Source organism: Podarcis gaigeae, assembly GCF_964106915.1.
Source record: "Podarcis gaigeae genome assembly, chromosome: 3".
Taxonomy (NCBI): Eukaryota; Metazoa; Chordata; class Lepidosauria; order Squamata; family Lacertidae; genus Podarcis; species Podarcis gaigeae.
The window spans coordinates 56,314,618-56,335,943 of record NC_139680.1 but is presented as its reverse complement, the minus strand read 5'-3'; the positions used below and the strand labels follow the sequence as shown (position 1 = coordinate 56,335,943).

Below are 21,326 nucleotides of genomic sequence, written 5' to 3'. Positions count from 1 at the left end.
AACATTTAAATTTTTAAAGGAATACATACTCTGGTTTGCTCCAGGGAGCCAGTAGGCCATTCTTCCTCCCATCATCGGGTATTCAGCTGTAAATTTTAGCAGGCCAAAACTCAGATGAGAGTTTGAGAGAAATAGAATTTTGCTAGGCAGTGCATTTTTAAAGAAATATTTATTAAAGACTTGGATGCTACTTTAGCTGCATTAGCCCATTAAGTTTTCAAAAGTTATTTTTGGGGGGTGGATGAAGGGTATGAGAAACAAAACATTATGTAGTGGGAGATGCATAACTTTTTGTGGCCATGGGGATGTGGACTTATATCACCCAGAAGACTGGAATCCTAGATTTGCTGCCTAGGGCAGCTGCAATGTAATGCTACCCAAAGGTTAGTCACGGTTTAGCAGTCAGGAGCAGGTTATGGTACTGCACCCCCCCAGCTCTCTTCTTTTAGGCCGTATGAATTCTTTTTGCCTGCCTAAACCCTGGTTTGGCATTACATCTGACCTTTGCTGGCCATGGCTAAGGTTTCTTTGAAACCCTGGTTTGGAATCTCCAATACACTCCCAGCCTTTAAATCCTGGTTTGCATTTAGTTATTGTTATGACAGTACCAGCTAGGAACAGTATGAGGAATAACAGCAGAAATGACTGAGGCAAATTAATCAGGTTAAAGAAATCTCCCAGTTACTACAATCCTAAAACAATTATTATGTTATTAGCTGAATCTACAATTTTTAATTTTAAAGAGTTAGCTTGTAACATTTATTTCTTTCTAAAAGGTGTTTTTTTTATAACTGCTCGTGACATTTGCCAACCATTCAAGGCTGCGGTTTATTTCTACTGAAGATTCCCCTGCCATTAAAAGATAGTCATTTTAAAAATTATTTCATGTAATAAGACTATATGACAGATGAAGAAGAAAAACATAAAACATAATAAAATTCATGGTGATCACAATCCCTCTTCGCTTATAGTGATCAGGAATTGATTTTATTAAACAGTATTCTGTTATGATGATGAGAAACCAATGCAAACGTTTCTTCCATCAAAGCACCACTATTATTTAGACATATTTGAAACACAGGCTTGGCAGCTCCCTTAGGAGATGGTGATGGATGTTCGGGGAGGGATGGACCAGGTAATAAGGGAAAAGGAAAATTAACATATAGGAAGGTAGTGACAGCACCACTTTCAGTGTGTGAATCTATTTATTAATATTTTTTCATAGCACATCTATGTCTCTCAGGGATTTCCTTAACATCAACTTCATTAGTTAGGAAGGCAGCAATCCATAACCAATTTTCTTTTCATGTTGTGCTTGTTCACGTATTAAACCAGCCCCTTTGTTAAAAACATTTGCAATTAATCCCTCAAACAAAAGAAATGCAAATCTTACAGTCTCCCTAACCAAAACCCACCAACTCAAGGCCCTGATCGCCACCTATTATACACTAAAATGAATTGAAATTCCCACTTTGAGCCTAACCTAATTTTCTACTGATAATAGGCATGGATTCCCAGAAGCACTCCATGCATCTTAATAGTAACATCCTAATTTCCTTTCCTGGTAAATGTTTTAAATAAGATTTTAGCACCAAAGGAAATTAACCTTTAAATTAATTGTAATTATAAAATGCCACCGCTGATTTTGTCTTCAGCCTAATTGCTTGCTATTATTTAAACCAGCTGCACCTCAGCTGAGCTTTAAGTTTAGGTTTCTCACAGTTACACCTTGTCAACAAATCAAGGTGTGTGCTTCTGTCTGTGACCAGGCTGGTCTATTTGTGGCTCTGCAAACATTAGGATGGACAGAGCAATCTTAATTCACAGGCTAGGTGGGTGCCTCTGCTGGCAGAAAGGTCTGCAGGTGTAACACCCACACTTGCTATGGAAGCAGAGGAAGCCTCTGCTGTGCCCATGGAAAGCTCCATAGGCAAATATCTACCACTGACAGCAGTTGGCATTCAGCACTCCTGAAACAGAGCACTCTGAGCTGAGGCAGGGGGATGAGGTAGAGGTAGCCCTGGATCCACTAGATCTCTGCTTCCCTCACAAGCATCTACTGTGTACTCAGGTTCAGGGACCATAGGGTCCAGCTGCTTCCTGCTTCTCCTTGCTCTCCTGGCACTTCCAGACAGTCACCATTTTCAGGTGGCATGCAAACACATGCCAGCGAATTCAGGCTGCACAACTTGAGCTGATTGGGAGGTCTTGTGCAATGAACCCGCTTACCCAAATGATGGCTTTTTGCAATAAGGAAAGTGATATCATATACTGGGCAGTGTGGCATAACACTTGCTTTCACACAATGTCATCTAATCCACCCTGCAAAGATTTATGAGCATTTGTGAACACCAAAAGCTACCTAATCTACCTGCAAGCAAATCAGAACGAATGCTCGATAAATAGCTTATCTGGAAGCGCCCTTACTCCCACCCCCATTCCATGCAGATGAGACCTACCCCATAACTAGCAGCGGTGACTGGGATGCTCCTGAATGCTTCTCCATGGGGTTGTTAACCTACTTGTTTTAGTCAGGTTCCTGTATTCTTGTAGATGCCATAGGGGACATGAAACTTGCTACCCTTGCTGTTTGTTGAGGCACAGTCCAAGACATAGGGGACCTGTGGGAGTGCTAACTCCACATATATGCTTTCCGCTTTCTGGATCCTCCATCTGAGCACAATGAAGCTGCTACTCTCTCTCCCGCCTTCTGTTACTAGGCACCCCTATGGCAGACTGGCATGGGACTGTAAGGCTTGATGGGCTAGGGACAATGACTCTCTTCCGTCTTTGCTCAGTCAGACACATGGACAGCGAGGGAGTAGGCATATCAGGGAGCACAAGTGGAATGAAGGCTGCTGCGAGGGTGCTATGAGTTGAGGATGTGGGAGAAAATGGAGATGGGTTATGTTACCTGCTGGGGTCCTACCTAGTTGTGTCAGCCTATTAGGCAAGATATCAGGGCAGGTTTCCATTGGTCACATGGGCTACCAGGAATGGACCAAAAGGGGTGGGCATTGGTCTATGTGGTGTTCCAATGGGCTCAGGTGTGTCTGGGGTTTGGTGTTATACCTTGGCTTTGAACCATGTATTCCCTGCATTGAAACCATGGCCTATTCTACCCAACCAGGGCTCATCTTGCAGCTTCTGCACTCCTGGGGTTGAGGCTGAGGGCAGCAGAAAGATAGGATACTCTAGGAGGTGTCTGATGCCTGCTGCTGTGGCTGAGTTGTTAGGGAGCTGTTCTGTGGAGCCTGCAGTGTAAGTTTGAGGCACCATGACATTTTTTTAAAGCCAGGCATGCAAAAGAAGACTTGAGCCATATTTTCCCTTCTCCCTTGCTGGGGCTTGAACTTTCCTGCTTCCCAAGCCTGGGACCTATAGAGTGAGCCACTGAAGGCTGTGTGTGTTGTGCTCATAAAAAAAAGTAAATGAGAGGAACATAAGTTGATTTGAACCCTTGTCTATAGAGATGGAAGATTGTCTAGCAGTAGCAGGGTCATTGCTGGCTAAGCCACTGGGGCTGATGGTTGCTTCAGCATCATCTTGTATGCTGTATAGTGATGCAATGAACTGCAGTGTGTTTTCCCCCATTGCCAACAGTTTGCTGGCTCCTGCCACGTGTGGGTAGCATGTGGGTGCTATAGATGACACCATTTCCAACTGGAGGGCTTTGGCAGTGTTGTTTTGGACACTGGGGTTATATCTGTCATTTTTATGCTGTTTTGAATTTTCCAGTTGTGGGTTTCTTACCCTCCCCTCCCCACCTGGACTTAGTAAACATGAGATATGTTGGCTGTAGCAGCAGTATATCTCCAGACCTGAGGTTATGTGAGTATAGGATTGCTCCGATAACCTTTCTCATTTCTCCCCAACATCATGATTTCTTATTAAAGGCTTGCTGAACTGCTGGGGAAAATATTCAAGCTTTTGAAATTGTGTTAGAGCTTCAAATACATGCATACATTTGGTTTGGTTTTTCTGTGCCTCAAGGAACCATTTATAGGACCAAAACAATGTAAGCGATAGTAATCTCAGAGCATTCTAGTTTGTTAGGCTGCAAATTCTGCATGATCTTGAATTATTCTGGCCACATAAAAGGATCCCTGAGGAGAAGGGAGGGAGGAAATGCATACAAAACAGGAACATGGATCCATATAACAAACTACTCCCCTGACAATGCAATGTTTGCTGTCTATTTCTGTATCTCTCTTTTGCATCCTAGTTTTACAGCTTTTAAAGAAAGAGTCCAGTGTTCAACTGTTTATTTTTCAGCTATGTCCTACTGACTGACTGAGTGGGGCATTTAGCACTGACATTGTATAAAAGTCTGGAATACCAACTATGGAGTAGATCAAAGACTCAGAAGAAGTGTGAAGGGAAAAGCCTGAGTAAATGTATATACACCATTGTATAAACACAAGCAGCCCTATAGAGACAACTGATCCAGAGTCTGGGAGAAAGGAGCAGGCTCAAAGCAGCAAGCTCCATCTCTTACTTTACTTGGGTTCAGAAGAATGTGAGAACACACAGGCAGTGTACAGACAAATCAGCTGCGCATGAGCTTGTCTCCTATCACTGGGGACCCTGCTATATACCCAATCTCTCATATAATTTGTGTGGGCATATTATTATTATTTTCATGTACTCCCCTTCAACCAGCTTTCAGGGCAGCATACAAAAAGTTTAAATCACAATCAAACAAATTAAAACAAGAATGTAAAAATACCACAACATAAAACAGCAGTCTGCAAAAAACAAACAAACAAAGCACAAACAACCCCTCCCCCAAAAACAAACAGCATAAAAACAAAGGATAGAAATTAAGGGTGCTTTTCAGAAAGGTGCTCCTCACGCATGCAATTTATTTAATCTACATAGTGTCATTATTAAAATGTCATCCTGTATTTCCCCCTGTTTAATCAAGATTAACCCTTTCCAGGTAAAAACCTGTAATAATAAAGCCTGTTGTCAATGACTAGTTTATGATAGCTCAATGTTTATAATCCTAAACTGCCACCTGGAAGCTCTTTAAAAGCCTGGAAAAAATACAAAGGTCTTAGGTGCCGCAATGCCATCATTCCACAGCTGGGGTGCCACTACTGAGAAGCCCCTTTCCCCTGGAGCCACAGTCGTGCCTCATGAAGGGCTTTAAATAGCAAACTCAGCATTTTGAATAGGTGAGTGTTCCTGTTCCACTGAACATGCATAAATTCAGAACAGAGCCTGCTGCCAAATGCAATCACTGTCCCTGGATCAGTTGTCTGAAGGGGGTGTGATGTATAGCTATCAGTTACTGAAATTTAAAGACAGAAAATATAGCATCTTTGCATCTTTAGTGCAACATTAGAATGCACCAGAACATGAGTAGCATAATATTGCAATCTTCAGTAAGTTAAAAAAGATACTTGTTAAATTCTGATGTCAGATGTGCAACATGCATTAATGCGGAATAAACGACATTCCTAGGTCTGCACTAAAAGTCACTGACATGGATTAAAATGCATGCTTCACTATAAGGTGTGGCTTAAATGGCTGGAAGAAATCCACATTCTAACAACACTTTAACCCAATCTAGTATGGATTCCCAAGAAATATTGAGCATCCACATTAACAGATATTGGTATTTAGTGTCCTGGAACATGTTCAGCAAGAAATCAACAAGGCATGGATAAGCAAGTATGAACTAAACAAATCAGAAGATTTAATGTTATATACCTTTCTGTCTGATTTACTACATCTGAAGCAAGTCCCACTGATTTCCACGGGACTTCCTCTCCAGTAAGTGAATTTAGGCTGGCAGTGTTCAACCAGCTCCTAATCACGTTACTCTGAAATACTACTACTATTACTACTACTTTTATTATTTATACCACACCCATCTGGCTGGGTTTCCCTAGCCACTCTGGGCGGTTCACAGCAGAATAGTAAAAAAGATGATAAAACATCAAACATTAAAAACTTCCCTATACAGGGCTGCCTTCAAATGTCTTCTAAAAGTCAGATAGTTGTTTATTTCCTTGACATCTGATGGGAGGGTTTTCTACAGGGTGGGTGCCACTACTGAGAAGGACCTCTGCCTGGTTCTAATAAGATTTATTTCCAAGAATATATATATAGAATTGAGGCATACTCCTACAAATGAGATCCTCATAACAGAGGGTTCTGATTGTGCACAGGACCCAAGAACTCACCTGGCAGGGTTAAAATGGGGGGGGGGGGAAGCAAGGTGTCCTGGCCATTCCCCTGGGATCATGCCAGACGATTTTAGCCAATAGCCAGTGGGCGGCCTGATCCCAGGGGCTTTAAAAACAGCAGTGTGACGCAAGGAGGGGCACTTGCTTTGCACTGTTGAACACCTGCCCACCCTCCCTAGCTTAGGTAGAGTCACTTGACCTTGCTTTGGTTGGGTCGCCTGTTTTGGAACAGGGGCTGGGTAGGAATTTTTCCATTTGGCAGAATGGCTTTAGCCATTTGGTTTTTGCCTACCCCTTAGCAAATCGTCACAACTTGTAAGGTGGCGGTTAGGCATTGGCTCAGTTGGATTGTGGGGAGGGTAGGTGCAGCCATCACCTGCCCCTCCAGGAACTGGGTAGTCCGCTAAAGTTATCTGGGGGTCCTGGATCTCATCTGAAGTCTGCTTGAGGGGCTAGAGCCATGGCAGGACCACAGGAACCCCGGGGTGAGCTTAGGTTTGTCCTCACTGACCTAGCTCCCTCATTTGGTTTACTCCATTGGACGATCACCCTGAGAGGTGGAGTCAGTTATAGTGGGGAAGTCAATGCCTAAGCCAATGCCGCTTAAGTGATTGTATTTCAATAAAGTTGTGGCCAAAATTTGCCCAAAAACATAAACTAATATAAGTGTCTGTGTGTATTTATTTTGGGGGTGGGTCCTGGGGCCTCGAGATGCAAACACTTACCTGGGAATAAGCCCAACTGAACTCAGAGGATAGACTTTTCTTTATAAATATATTAATTTATTATTAAATTAATAATTTGGTTATTGACTACTTTTATTAAGGTGCTTCAACACAACAGTCACAAGGTGAAGTATTCCTCAAGATCTGATTTCATAGTAGAAAAGGAGGATAGAAGTCACACAAAGCGCAGATCATGTTTTCTAATAGTAATTGTGGCATTAATAGTTTAGCCATTTTTGGTGTTTGCTTCAAATAAAACAAGGGGAAGAAAGCAAGGGAGGTGATGCAGAGTAACAAGCAGTAATGCAAAATACTGAAATGCAACAAAAACTCTGCATTGGATTCTCCCTTCCTGACCCCTGCTTTAAGCCAAATATTGCTGCTTGGGGGAAGCCAGTGTGTACATCCAAAGATGGAGTCGTGAACATTGAAAGAAGACATTGCTCTTGTGAGCTAAGATGGCATCTGCATGGCCAAACACACTGTGCTGCTCTAGACAGTCATGGCAGTGTCTTCTGAATGCACGGTTTGCATCAGCCCTTCTTCCTTAGGCAGAGTAGAGCCCGGAGGGAAAGAATTCAGTGAAATAGTAAGTCTCTTCTTTTAATTTCATGTAACCTACAAATCCCACAAGGCTGCTGTTTTATTGATGACCCTCGAGAGCTTTTCACTAAGTAACTAAATATTTAATGATGTTTTCAAAAAAAATATTGAATTGTTGGAAATTCCTGACATAAAGCTTGTACTAGAGGAGTCAAATTGCTAGAGAGTTTAAACTGATTAAATGAATATTTCAAAGTAATAGAATTACTGTGCAATTTTAAGAAAATGTAGCTCTAATAAGATTTCCAAAAACACACACACACAAACAAGATGCTTGGGAAAGATTATATCCCACCCAGGAAAGATAGGTGTTGACATTTTAGTGGTTTTAAATTGCTGCAGCTAATAATGCCAATGACTTTAGGAAGACAAATGCTTTAAGATATGAATATCTGCAGAGAGTGATGCAGAGAGAAAGGGACTGGGGCAACACAGATCTTGGGTTTCCTATTCCCTTAATGGGTCTCTTATCTCTACCCTATAATTACTTCCACAGAATTTCTCATAGAGATTTATATCCTATTTTGATACCTTGGCTCACCTTTGCTATTTTCCATCCACTTTCCATGACCCTTCTGTGCATCTACTCAGTTGAATCCTAACCCTAACCCTTAAAATAGCACCGGGGAACCTGTGTCCTGTGGCTTCCAGGCCTCCACATTTGAGCCAAGGCATGTTTTGGCCCAAAACATGCCTGCCTGTCCATCTCGTGACATCATCTGATTGGGATTGGGATGGCTCAGCCCACAGGACCATGCAAAAAGGAGTAAGTGGGGGTGCGCTCTCAGTCCACTCCTGAGTATTTCCAGTTGATCCAGCACTTTTTGAATTTGGCAGCCTTTTCCATGGCCCTGTCAAAGTGGGCCATGGAGGGTGGGGAGTTATGGATCCAGCCCACTAGCTGGATCAAATTTCCCACTGCTGCCTTAAAATGTACAGTTGCTGTTGCATTTTTTAGTTTTGGCTCATGTAGCTTTTGTTCTACTCAAGTGTTCACCCAAGAATCTCAGGTTTCCACAAACACTTCCTAGTGAGATTCAGGGGATTGCTTGGAAAGATTAGCCCTTAAAGTGATAATTTAAGTGCTAGACCCGTATATTGATGTTACAGAATTTGTGATTACCAGGTGAGAATAGGAATTTCCCTAACCTGCTATGTAAAATAAATAAAAAGTTCCCTTAGAAGTTCTATAGCAGGTGTGGCTAACCTGTAATCCTGTTGTTGGCTTCTAATTCTCAGTGGTCAGACCCAGACAAGGTGGTCAGTGATGATGGGAGATATAGCCCAACAATATCTGGAGGGCCACAAATTAGCCATGGCATATAAACTTTTTGAACAAGCACAGACCACTGTATTTAATGTACTATTTGGGTATGTTCTGGACACCAGGAGCTCCACATCATCTAATTTTTATAGGAAAATGAAGGTAACCAAGAGATTGAAACTGGCAAACATCATTCTCATGGCAGACATGCAGGATGGTGCCCAGACAAGTCATATCCCTGATGAGTAGATCTATTGAAATATTATCCATATGGATAGCAATAATTGAAAGCATGTTGATTACTTGCCCTATACCTTTAAGACAGGTCAGGACGTAAACAACTGAACAGACAGGCAAATCAATTCAGACTGCACACACTGGCACATTCTCTGATCATTAAAACATGATGTTTTATGTCAGACCCTGAACTACTGTTGAGAGTGAATTTCCTCATAGCAAACCCTAGGCTGCATGTAAAATGTGAGAGAGGAAAAGAGCAGCCTTAAGCAGTGGTGTAGTGATAAATTTTGAAGTTCAAGAATACATCATGAAAGCTTCTCCTTATAGCCATATTCCAAGGAAAGTCTAAAAATGAAGTTGGATGTGTTATTCCCTTATCATACACAGAGAAAGCAGCTACAGTACATAACACAATATCTAATTTATTGGGATGAGATTTCTGCAATCCTATGTATTGGGGTTTTTTTTTTTTAATAAGCTCAACTGAATCCAGTGATGCTTACTTCTGACTGCATAGGTTCAACTTGCACAATGCATTGAACTTCAACAAAACATCTTCAGTCAGCTAAAATGCAACCTTTTAAATTTTAATTTGAAATCCAAACAATCTTGTAAAGAAGTGCTGCTGTTTAAACTGCTAGCATGAAGTAGGGTTCCCATCAAAAAGAAAGAGGCACCCAGACTTGGCTTGTCCATTTTCTTTATTCTCTGGCTTCCTCTACTCTAATTTATCGCAAACAAACCTGAAAGTCCCATTATTACCTCACTGACTCCAGAGCAAGTAGGACCCATGGATTACCATAGTGCTCTGGCAGATGATGCCAACACATCTAGACACCCTTCTGCATTGTTTTTCTACCACTCCTCTGGCCATAAGATATGCATGTATTCTGTTCCCAAATTTCATGCATTTTCCTTTAATCTCCCTTTTTTATTTTAATGACAACGGGGAAAGAATTTTGGTTTGATAATGAGAAAACCACATGTGGTTAAATCCAGCTAGTTCTTAAATTTCTCCTGCTGAAATTAGTGCAATTTCAGAGTGTTGAACTATGTGTGTGGTTACCGAAATAGTCTAAACTGAATTTGTATGTATTCAGGATATAGCTAGATGACCTCTTCAGCAGACTGCTGCTGAAAATGGCAGTTCCATGGCAGTTTCACCCCTGCACTTTCCTACAACATTTAGGAATACTTATCTGTATCATGACATCATTACACTGTGCTCCACCTACATGGCTGCTTCTGGCAGAGGTTGGGAAACAACACAGGTAAAGGTGTGTATAAATATTGGGGAGGGGGAGAGAACATGGAACTTCCTCTTTCTTGCCCCCTGTGTGATTGGCCACATTTGGAGATCACAGTAAACCAGCTCATGAAGTTGCTGAACTACAACTCCTATCATCCATGATCATTGGGTATGCTTACTAGGGCTGATGGGAGTTGTAGTTCAGGAACATCTAGAGGGCCAAAGGTTCTCCACTCCTGGTATACCATACACAAGCCAACTGTACCCTCTTCACTGCACCCCATTTGTGCTGCAGAGAAATAAACCATAATCACTGGCTTGGTGTTGTGTCTGAAAGAGGGGATGTGCTTTGTTTCACTCCACAGAGATAAGCCAAGGTTTGCTTGGGAGTTACTGATCATCATGTGTTTGAGCTAAATGAATCATAATCTCTGGTTCAGACATAAGCCAGAGGTTGCAGTTTGTTCCTCCCCAGCATGCGTTTGCTAGACTGACACAAATATTATCAGAAAGGAGTGAGTAAACTGTTCTTAATAGGAAGTGTATTTTTGATTTCTGTGGCGGCTATGTTTTCGTCTTGCTATGATATTTACATTTATTTATAAAGTTTGTCTATTGATATATGCTCATATATACAGGAGAAACTGGCCAGTGAAAATGCAAATAAAGATTAATTGATTGATATTGATAGCAAACTGAACCAAAGCAATAGAAGTGATTAGGTAAAAAGCAAGATTATAGGAATATAAGCTAAAGTTACTGCATTATGTTTATGCACTTCATTCCACTCAACAGGGTTTTTCAGACACAACAAACCAGGAGAAACACCAAGCATTTAACCCCTTTCCTTGACTATTTTTGATTGGAAGAAACATGAACTAACAAGTTTGAAATGAAACTGTTGCATTCTATTCTTGCCAAAACTGCTACAACAAATCTGAATAGTCACCTTACAAGAACTTTTACCCACACATTAGTAGGGCAAGAATTAAGATGGGTGAGAAGCAAGAAACATGATCTTTGTGAAGTATTTTTAGAGGAAGTTTTGTTTTGTAGTGTTTCACTTCAAAAAGTAATTATTTTCTGTTGCTGCATTTTACCATTTCCACCATTTGCTCCGAACTGTCATGGCCTCAGTTCAAATATTCTACCCCCTGCCCCCAACCCATTTCTCATTTTACAGTATGACAAAGTATTCAGAATGATATTGGAGTGGGATGGATGAGTGAGATGGATGATATAAAAAATAGTTTCAACTGGCATGTAATAAACCTTTATTACTTACAGCTGTCCTCTTCTTCGGTGATACATTTCACGACATAACAGGCGTAGATGAATCCTGCCAGCTTAAACAAAAGGGAACAGAATTAGATATACAGTAAAAGTGGCTGGAATTCTCAACAATGGTGTGCGCTTATAAGACAAAAACAATCTTCCCTGCATTTATTTATTTTTGCTATGAAAATTGCAATACTTTAACATAATTATACGTTTGCCGCAGTGATAAATATCCATAATGGCTGCATTGGTGTACTGCGATGCTGGAAAATTCTTTTAAGAATTCACTCATTTTTTCCCTTTCACTCAGAAATGAAATTCATATAGAAAATCAGTATACAATAATACCACCCACTTTCCCAGTGAAGGCTTTTTCACATTGTAAAAAATGCACCCTAACATTATTATACTATCCACGACACTCCTGTGAGCCTGAATCCGGAGACAATAGCATCATAGCCACGTGCATATAATGAATGAGTGAATGGCCTTGTTGTATTGAGATCTGCCCCATCTTTTTAAAAATATCTGCATGGCTGCATATTCCAGAAAAGAAGAGGGGTGGAGGAAATGCCAACCTGCCAAAGAATCTTAAAAAAAACCCCCGCAACAAAACATTAAAGTGGCAAAGGAAAAACAATACTGCTGAATGAACAAAGTCTTGGGCCAGCCATCCAACTCAGCAGTGTCAGCCCCTCTGCCATTTGTAAAATGCTGATAATAGGGTTACCGAAATGAAGAGTGTGAATTGCTTTGAATACTTAAAAATGTTTGTTTAAGAAAGAACTATAAACCACAATTAAAAGAACCCTCTAAGAAGTATACATACAACAATTATCAACAGTAAACATAAAATCGGCAGACATTAAAAACAAGTATACATAACAAAATTTTGTGCATGAATAGGCTAGCTGAAACAAAGAAGATGCTGCCACAATAAATTACTAACAGATGCAGAACAAACATCATATGGCACTTTACCAAATGCAAGATCCACAGTTAGAAGCAGTTGGCTAGGCATGTATGGGGCAAGTAAGCTTGTCTTAAGCTGGATATACTAACAGTAAAACTTTGAAATTGCCCAGAAACAAATTAGCAGTCACTGCAGATTATTGAGCAGAGGTGTAACATACATATTCATTAGGTTCTATAGTGGAGGAATATATGTTCACTGAAGAATAAAAAAGCAACATCTAAAATCTGGAAGTTCTCCAAACGGTGAAGAAATTGGGCTGTGTGGCTCATCATTAGTAATATTGCAAGGAATTTCAAATCGAAGTCTGTGACAGTTGCTCCAGCACATTCCCTTTGCGAATCATGCCAAAGGGAGGTAGTCAACCTGGCGTCTTCCAGTTGCTGGGGACTCCAGTCCCCATCATTCCTGACTATAGGCTGGAGATGATGGGAGCTGGAGCCCAAAGCTTCTGGAGAGCACCATGTTGGCTGTTTTGCACATGATTTGACCCAGCCAGATGGGCGGGGTATAAATTATTATGATTATTATGATTATTATTGTAGGCTATCAATGCAGTGGAGTGTGAGAAAAACCTTCAGGCTCACAATCTCCTCCCCAGTGTATACAACGTCATGATACTAGGCCTACGTGCACAGGCCCTGTTTGCAGTGTCACATAACCTTTCCTTGTTCTTACAGGGTATACACAGAGTGGGAGATGCACTACCGCAGGGTTCACTCCTAGGTTCCTTGTGTAGATGGACAACCAAGGCTATGTGCAAACATTTCCCAAGTGCTGGTAAAAAATAAGGGGTGAAATTAAGAGCTGCTGTTTTCTCACCCAACAAAATTTGGTAGAATTATATGATTCTGCTTCACATATTGCATCAGGGAAAATTGTTCCTTATAAATCAATGGCCCATTTTGATCTTTTCTTTGATATTACTGAGATCAGAAGAACTTCCTATCACTTGATTCTCTGCACCTGCATTTATTTCTACTAAAACTAGTACTACAGGATATGTTTTCTTCAACACTTTATAATGCTGACAACGTTTCAAAGCTCTATAGGACCTAAGTGTTAAAATGGCGTGCTCTACAAACAGAGCTTCTATTCTCTTTGATGCTCGGAAGACTTCATATGAGCAAGGTGGATGTGCAGACCAAGCTGTTCCTCACATCAGGATGGGACATCCCTGCTCTTTTGGAGCCCTGCATGGATATTGCAGCTACTAGATAGGGCTGATCATTTTAATGGTGTATGATAGCAGAGTCACATTTTGAACATAGTCACCAGCTGAGTTCTGTAGAACAGTACTTCCCAACCAGCATAAGGAGACTCACTGCTGTGGCTCAGCACAGCTTGTCAAGCATGCCTCAAAATAGATCCAATTATAATTGCTCACTGAAGCATCCTCTTCATTGCCATTTCTCAGCTGGTGATCAGCCCTAGATGGGTGTATAGAGGCTGGTCGGCACAGCAATGGCACTTTCTGACCTTTTGGCCATTGCGCGGAAAATGTTCACATCTTTCTAACATAGCCATTGGCAAGAGTGCTAAATTAGCACAGTTGTGCAGTGAAAAGTGGTGGGAGACATCCCCAAGCTCACTAGGCTGAGAAATTCTGCTGTACAGTTTTAGGAATCATTTATTTATTATATTACCTGGCTTCAGCTAATACAGTGAGCACTTAGCAGACCTGAAATTTACCACAATTCCCACACTAAACACTATGTGAATAAAGGTGTGTTAAAAGGTGTATCTGACAGGTAAAGATATCAGGCAATAGTAAAGAACAGAATGGGAAGGAAATATAGTAAAAAACTAAAATGATGAGTCACATTTTCACAAACTCTGTACAGTATGTTAGTTCATTAATAGCCAGAGTACACAACTTTAAGATAATACGCATCTAAACGAGGATCAGGATTACACAAGGTCTCCACCTGCCTTGTATGTTAATATCCAAAATGGCTAGCATGAATAATTTATTCCAGTTCTTGGATGATGCAGTTATTGATTCAATCACTTCTGAGGCATGAAATGCAATAGTACATTTGTGTTACAGCAGGTTGTCTTGCTAAGATAAAACCTACTTTCAGAGATCTCTTCATGCCAATCTGATTACAGACACAACATTGCCATTAAGTAATTATTGTTCACTATCAATATGCCCACCAGATGGTGGGAACAGGTATGGAAATATGGCTTTAAAAATAGGTCAAAACTGAGGGCCAGTTTAGATGTGAAGACAGCAAACCCCTTTGTTCCTGCCCAGCTCTGTCCAATCATGTATATGTCAGGGGACAATTTTTAGAACAAAAGGGGCGCATGGATGGGAATCCCAACTCTTCCTGCCTGCAGCTTATCTCACAATGCTCCTTAGATGAGCTTCAATAGCAGAAGTGGCTTCACCTTGTGGGAGTTGCTCAACCCCCTTGAGCATTCTGGTTACCCTTGTCTAAACTTTTTACAACTCTATAGTATCACTTTTGAGGCGAGGCAGCCAGAACTGTACACAGTATTCCTAATGTGGTTGCACCATGTATTTGTATAGCAGCATGATGATATTGGCAGGGTGGCTTAAAGGGAATGCACAAGGCTCTGTGATATGTTTGGATTCCTGACATTGAAAGTAAATAATAAACATGGATAGCAGGCAAGTATTTTTTTAAAAAATCACACACACTTCCCCTGTTCTGTTTCCTACTGCAGACTCACCCTCTCCCAAGGAATATAGCCAGAGTTTTGATCCCCTTGGCTGCAATCCAAATCTTCCCACAGGTGCTACTCTTTGTAAAGACCTAAATGAATCCCTCAAAAAAAGAAAAAAAAAAGAAAAAAAGAAAATGGCACTATACTATAATCTTCCCTTTCAGGTAGTGCCCATCTCATTTACACAAGTCCAAAAACACAGACCTGCTGATATGTAGGACATTGTCCTTAAAAAATAGCATTTATAGTCTTGGTTGTTTCTTACCAACAATTCTACGTTACATCAGAGCTAAATCCCACATTTATTTCACATCTGTCATGAGGCTCTGCTGGGAGGTTTTCACACTAGCAGGGATGATAATTCACTGCAGGAGCTAACATGCACTGTAGCAAAGAACAGTGAAACCTTGTGTGATTGTCAGCAGGCTGTCTTTGCCTCATTGAGCTATTATAGCCTTTACTTAACGTGACCAAAAGTTGAAGGGCTGTTTAACCCACACATGTGCAAGTCCTGGCTCTTTGATTTATTTTTGCAAATCAATGGATCACACTTACAGCTCAACAGTCCCCAAAGTGGTCTAAAATTACAGGGATGAGGATGTTCTTATTAACAGAGTTTGCCACACGCCTGTTGCTAAAATGTCAAAAGTTAATATCTTCTTAACTAACCTTCGCCCACATACCGCATAGCAAATGTACTGTAGCACAAATTGTACATACCACTGATCTTTTAATTGTTTCCAGTTGCATCCCCTTAAGTATTGCAAAAACTCATTAAATAAATTTCAGGAGGCAATCTTACTGATTAACGACATACCTTTTTCAACTAGAATGCATTCTCTTCTCTAAATATTAGGGCTAATGTAAGATGGGAGGTTTTTTATTACAAACTAAAACTAAAAATGAAGCCTAATAACAATTTTGAGGGTTGCAACTGGGGAATAAGGCTTGACTTTTATCTTTCTGGCTGTGACCCCACCCCTCTCTGGAAAGTTCTCTAATGATGTAGTTGTTGCATAGGCTGTGTGTGATCTTCCTTGCAGTTGCTGAGCACAGGTTAACTCTTGTCTCCCCAGCTGCAGTCTCCAAGAAGATCAACCTGGGGGCAGGTAGCAAACACACATTTTTCAAGAAGAAGGGGGAAAGTGAGTGCGTGCATGTATGTGTGGTTGCCATGTGTACATGCATGCGTGTGTGGTTGCAGTGTGTCTAGGGTTGTGGTGTATGTGTCATGCTGACTACAGTTTCTCATTATTTAGGCAACCAAGCCCAAATATTTAGTAACTCCTGTCTTACAAAGAACCCATTTAAGCAAAAATCATATTGAAGTTGCAGTTCAAAGGAAGAAGCAGCTCCAAACAAGTGGTAAGCAGCAAGTGAAAGATTAAGAGAATTTTCATTATATTTTCACTCTTACATTTTTTTACCAGTGAACATTCTCATATGTTCACATGGACGCTGGCTTCTGCTTGGATACGCAGAACAAACCCAGAAGTGGCTTCCTGCGTGAGGTGGAGTGACTCCACTAGCTTCATGGCAGGTGCATCACCATTGTTGATTGGGAGACACAAAGTAGCAGGGAGATTAGCCTGGTTCAAGTGCATGACAGGTGTGCTGGGTTGGCTCTGCTGGTGCATTTGCACCACACGGACCTCCTTGCTTTATTGTCCCTCCCTCCTGGTAAGCAACACTGAACCACCTGCTAGGAGCTAGCATAGGGGTTCTGCCCCACCTAGCAAACCACTTCTGTACAGGTGTCCCCAGTATTTAAACTTGATTTTTAAATCAAGTTTTGGTTAAAGTTCACACCTGCAACTCTGTTTTCTCTAATAATTGGTTATTAGTTCACACATAGGGATAGGTATTCAGTTGCTTCCCAATAGTGTTTATGCATAGAAAGGAGAAGCAATGACAGGTCAGCTGTGTGTGTGTGAATCTGATACAACCAGATTTATAGTGTTTTCAATGAGGAAGTGTATTTCAGGAAAACAGACCTCAACTTTTGTGTGTATGTGTATTATGCCACCAGCCTTGAGTTACCTTTTAGGTTCTGAGTCTGATTTTTTTTTAAGTCGCCATTAGAAAGGAGATAATGAGTCTTTGGGGGTTGATGGAGAGAAGGACCCTATCTCTGCCTTAAGAGAATTACCCTAAAGATAGAAATGCTGCCATGGAAACACTTCAGCCCTTTGAGTACTTTTCTGAAACCTCTGCTCCTTTTGTGGAGAATGCAATGATTAGAAGAGCTGGAAGAAGGCATACTGCCTAGAGTCAATCCATAGCTCCCCAGCTTTGAGAGAATTCAGATGTTATGGAGATCAAGTAAAATAAAAACCTAACAATGTGTACTCAAATACAAGTCTTATTGAATCCAGTGGGGCTTTCTTCCAGATGAGTTGTGGTCAGGATTGCAGCCTGGTCCAGAGGTATCACAAACCATTCAGAGGCACTGAACAATTTCTCATTTTCTAATACATACATACATGCGCACACACTTTACAAAGAGTTTTAGCTAATCTTAGCTACTTGATGGGGGTACTTGTATGATATAATATGATGTATGATACATCTCTTTGCAAACACATGATTGTTGCCCCATTTGTGGATCATTTATAGGTTTACTGTATACTTGTATACTGGATGCACACCTTAAATTGTGTGAAAAGTCTCCCAGAAACAGTTCAAGAAGTGCCCTATGGCATCCCTTCCCTTGAAACAACTCAGACTATGAACCAGAGTGCATATGCCACTGATAGTGAAGTCCTAATGGTTAAGCATCCCTTCCCCTACTGTTACTTCTCAAACTACTCAACAGAAACTCAAGAGGATAGCATGTTTATGCTGTGTAAACACTCTACCTTTAAAACACATTTGACGCACCTCCCTCCAAAAACCCCCACAATTCTGGACACTGTAGTTTATTAAGGGTTACTGGAAATTGTAATTCCGTGAGGGGTGAACTACAATGTCTAGAGTTCATTGAGGGAAAGAATGTATGCAGCTTTAGTCAATGGTAGAAAAAACAACAGTTTTGTGACACTAAAGTGTAACACATTTATTGTGGAATAAGCCAGTAGTTGCCAATGTGGTATCTGTGGGTGCAATGGCGCCCTTGAGGTTTTCCTTGGTGTCCACAAAGCCTCTGAGCTCCTTCTCCCAATTTCTGCCACTTCCCCATGCAAGGTGATAAGGGTGATTATCTTTTATGCCCTTTGAAAGTACATTGATAAGGATACAAGGATAAAATGGGAAGAATGAGACTCCTTTCCCCTTCCCCTTTACAACCGATCTGCTTTTCAAGGCTCATCTTCATTCTGCTGGATTCAACTCCTATCCAGATCCTCTGGAAAACAAACTTTGTGTGTGTACTTTTCCCCTTTTTGTCTCTGATCTGGGTGAGGCAGGAGAGGAGTGATCAGAGGGGTGCTGGTGGCAGGTACAGCACTCACTAAGAAGATCCATGGGCCCAAAAGGATAATGCTTTCTGGCATAAACTTTCATGGACTAGAGCCCACTTTGCAATTAACACATTGACCCACTATGAGTATGCATGCTCCCCCCCCGCCCAATATAGATGGACAGTGTTCAGTATTCAAATGGCAAGGGTTTGATGGGGATGGGCCATTTTCACGAAATGGCACTCATTCCACATAATTGTAGAGTTCTAGACCATATAGTGGGGGAGCCTATGTATATTCAAGACATTCCCCCTCAAACACATGAAGAGTGAGACACATTGGGATGTGACAGTAAAGGTGGGGCCAGTTGTCACAGCTCCTTCCTCTCCATATGATTACAATTGTGTGGAGGGAACACCCAAAGCAAAAAGCAAATGCAATAACTAGAACTTGATATTCTGTCCCACTTAGATTTCTGTCATATAAACATTACACAATAAACTAGTAGAGGATTATGAAAATCTCAAATAATGTTTCTTAAGCAATCTAATCTTACAGTGTTTTGGAAGCTAAAAGTTTTCTTGACTCTAGTCTGAGTCTACTTCTGGAGTCCCAAGGTCATCAAATGCTGTGATCATACTAAAGCAAAATCAATATTTATCAAAATACTGTCTCACTACTTCCCCTGACCCTCTTTATGGAGACAAATTGTTTTCATACACTGAGAACACCGTTGGATTTAGGGAGAGACTCTCTATGAAAGCACATAATTCTTATATATGCTCTTATTTCCTTTTAATACTCAAACAGTAGATTGATCATCAAAAGGAAGTAACTTTATTAAGCCAGACAGTCAAGCCCAAAGTATTGGGGCAAGGAAGAAAAGAGAAGCTGAACAGACCACGGAGGTTAGATGAAGGAGGCGAGGAAGAGGAAGCTGTGAAAATGAAGATGAATGACTTGGAGAATCTGGAAGCAGAAACAGGCTTTTGCTTTCTGTGAAGATGAATAATGTTTATCTCCTTTAATAACCATTCTTTGATTCCACTTCAAGGAAAAAAGAAGCCCAACCAAAAATAAAACACCAAACTAAAAAGCACCACAAAACTATTCTATGGTTTTGTATTGAAGTGTACAGTAAGGCAGGGCATGGTGATAGTTTTTCTGTTTCTCATCATCTGCTTGTTAGTCTAGCAAAAGCATAGTGATGCTGCTTCTTTTGAAAACTCACATAATAACATGCTTGAGAAGACATGGAAGAGCACAACAATCTCTGCAAGCAGTCACCTCAGCACTACTCTTCCATCTTTATAAAATGTGTGGTTTGCAATAATGTTTATACCCTGCCTCGAAGGGCCCACAAGTGAGCTTACAACAACGCAAGACACAATAAAACATAAATCAACGCATCCTTAAAACCATTAAATATATAGACTTAAAGAACTGTAGAGTTGGAATGGATCACCTAGTCTCTGGGTCATTGGTTTGAGCTGGTTGTAGTGTTGGGCACTACAGGCAGTGCCCAACACTACAACCAGCTCAAACCAATGACCCAGAGATTAAGAGTCCCATGCTCTTACCATCTGAGCTATTCCTCAGGACACTCCCTGTTCTATGAGAAATCAGAATTGAAATGAGTCCTTTGAAAATGTTGGCAGACAGTTTCCAAATATTGCTTGAACATTCATTATTCTGTATCTGTATTTGCAACATGATATAGGACTTCCCACGTGTCCACCTGGTTTGCAACTGTGAGAACAGGAAGCTTTACTAGATGGGCCATTGTGGCCTGACCCAGCAGGCCTCTTATGTTCTTATGCCAACATGTTACAGTATCTAATACACAGCTACTGTTGGTACTCTGACACAGAGCAATGAACATTTAACAGTATTGGACAACCAGCATGAAGCAGTAGTTTTGACAGTATCTGCCAGGTAGCAGTCAGTGCTTGACTGTATTTGACATGCAGAGTAATTATTTGACAGCTGACATGTAGTATATGACAATACCTGATAAACGAGTTTCAATAAAATTTAGCAAATTTTAAATCAACTTCATTCATTCATACATAATTTTTTTCAAATAAAAAAGGCAAGCTTTGTCATGTAGGGGTAAGATCAAATCCTTTACTCAAAAGCAGAGTTTATAATGATGGAAATATGCTGAATTCTGAATTATGCAAACTTTTCATTTTTGGGACTGATGGGTTACCATGGAGAAAACACACTATACTGATTTTTTTTCAGGACTAGAACAAAAGAGACAAGATATTATTCTATTAATATGAGTAGAATTAGATCAGTGTTAAGGGGATTTGGAAGTCACAATGCAATAATGATTGTTTTCTATCATTATCCTAGAGCTTCAAACCCACCCTCAGCACATGGATGGGTGAGGGGGATTGCGTCTAGTGACTCTGTCCCCTGAATGTTAAGTGGAAGTTATGAAATACAGTTGAGTGTGCACAAGGTCAAAGATCCCAAGCATGCATACAACAACATTCTCATATTCAGCTGAATGAATGGAGGTCAGGGACAATAGCCCTGCTTCCTCCTCAACATTTTCAATGTGACTTTCAAATGTGAGAACAGAGTTAATGTCACAGATCACTGTTAGATGAGGTAATGGTACTCAGTCTTCAGGATGTTAGAGGTATCCTCTGCTGAAACAATTTCATTTATGTTTGTATTTAAAACCTACA

The 21,326-nt window shown here is 40.7% G+C and overlaps 1 protein-coding gene and 1 long non-coding RNA gene across 7 annotated transcripts in view; one reads left to right on the top strand and one right to left on the bottom strand.

The window, feature by feature from the left end:
* Positions 1–21,326, bottom strand: part of NKAIN2 (sodium/potassium transporting ATPase interacting 2) — a gene marked incomplete at its 3' end in the record, with an annotated part of 479,738 nt that overhangs the window by 16,534 nt on the left and 441,878 nt on the right. For 3 of the 5 annotated variants that reach the window (XM_083731508.1, XM_083731512.1, XM_083731509.1), the window contains 2 exons: positions 11,564–11,624; positions 30–86 (listed from right to left, as the gene is read on the bottom strand). In XM_083731508.1, coding sequence (XP_083587634.1) covers positions 30–86; positions 11,564–11,624 — 118 coding nt within the window. The remainder of the gene's footprint in view (positions 1–29; positions 87–11,563; positions 11,625–21,326) is intronic. The other 2 variants (XM_083731510.1, XM_083731511.1) reach the window with 1 other exon arrangement.
* LOC310841029 overlaps positions 1–21,326 on the top strand; it is a 70,425-nt gene that overhangs the window by 12,839 nt on the left and 36,260 nt on the right. Inside the window, exons 2-3 of one of the 2 annotated variants that reach the window (XR_014562270.1) lie at positions 16,486–16,591; positions 19,435–20,090. The exons of the other annotated variant lie outside the window; for it this stretch is intronic. This is a non-coding gene — a long non-coding RNA (uncharacterized lncRNA). Of the gene's footprint in view, positions 1–16,485; positions 16,592–19,434; positions 20,091–21,326 lie in introns of those variants that run through there. 2 annotated transcript variants of the gene reach the window in all.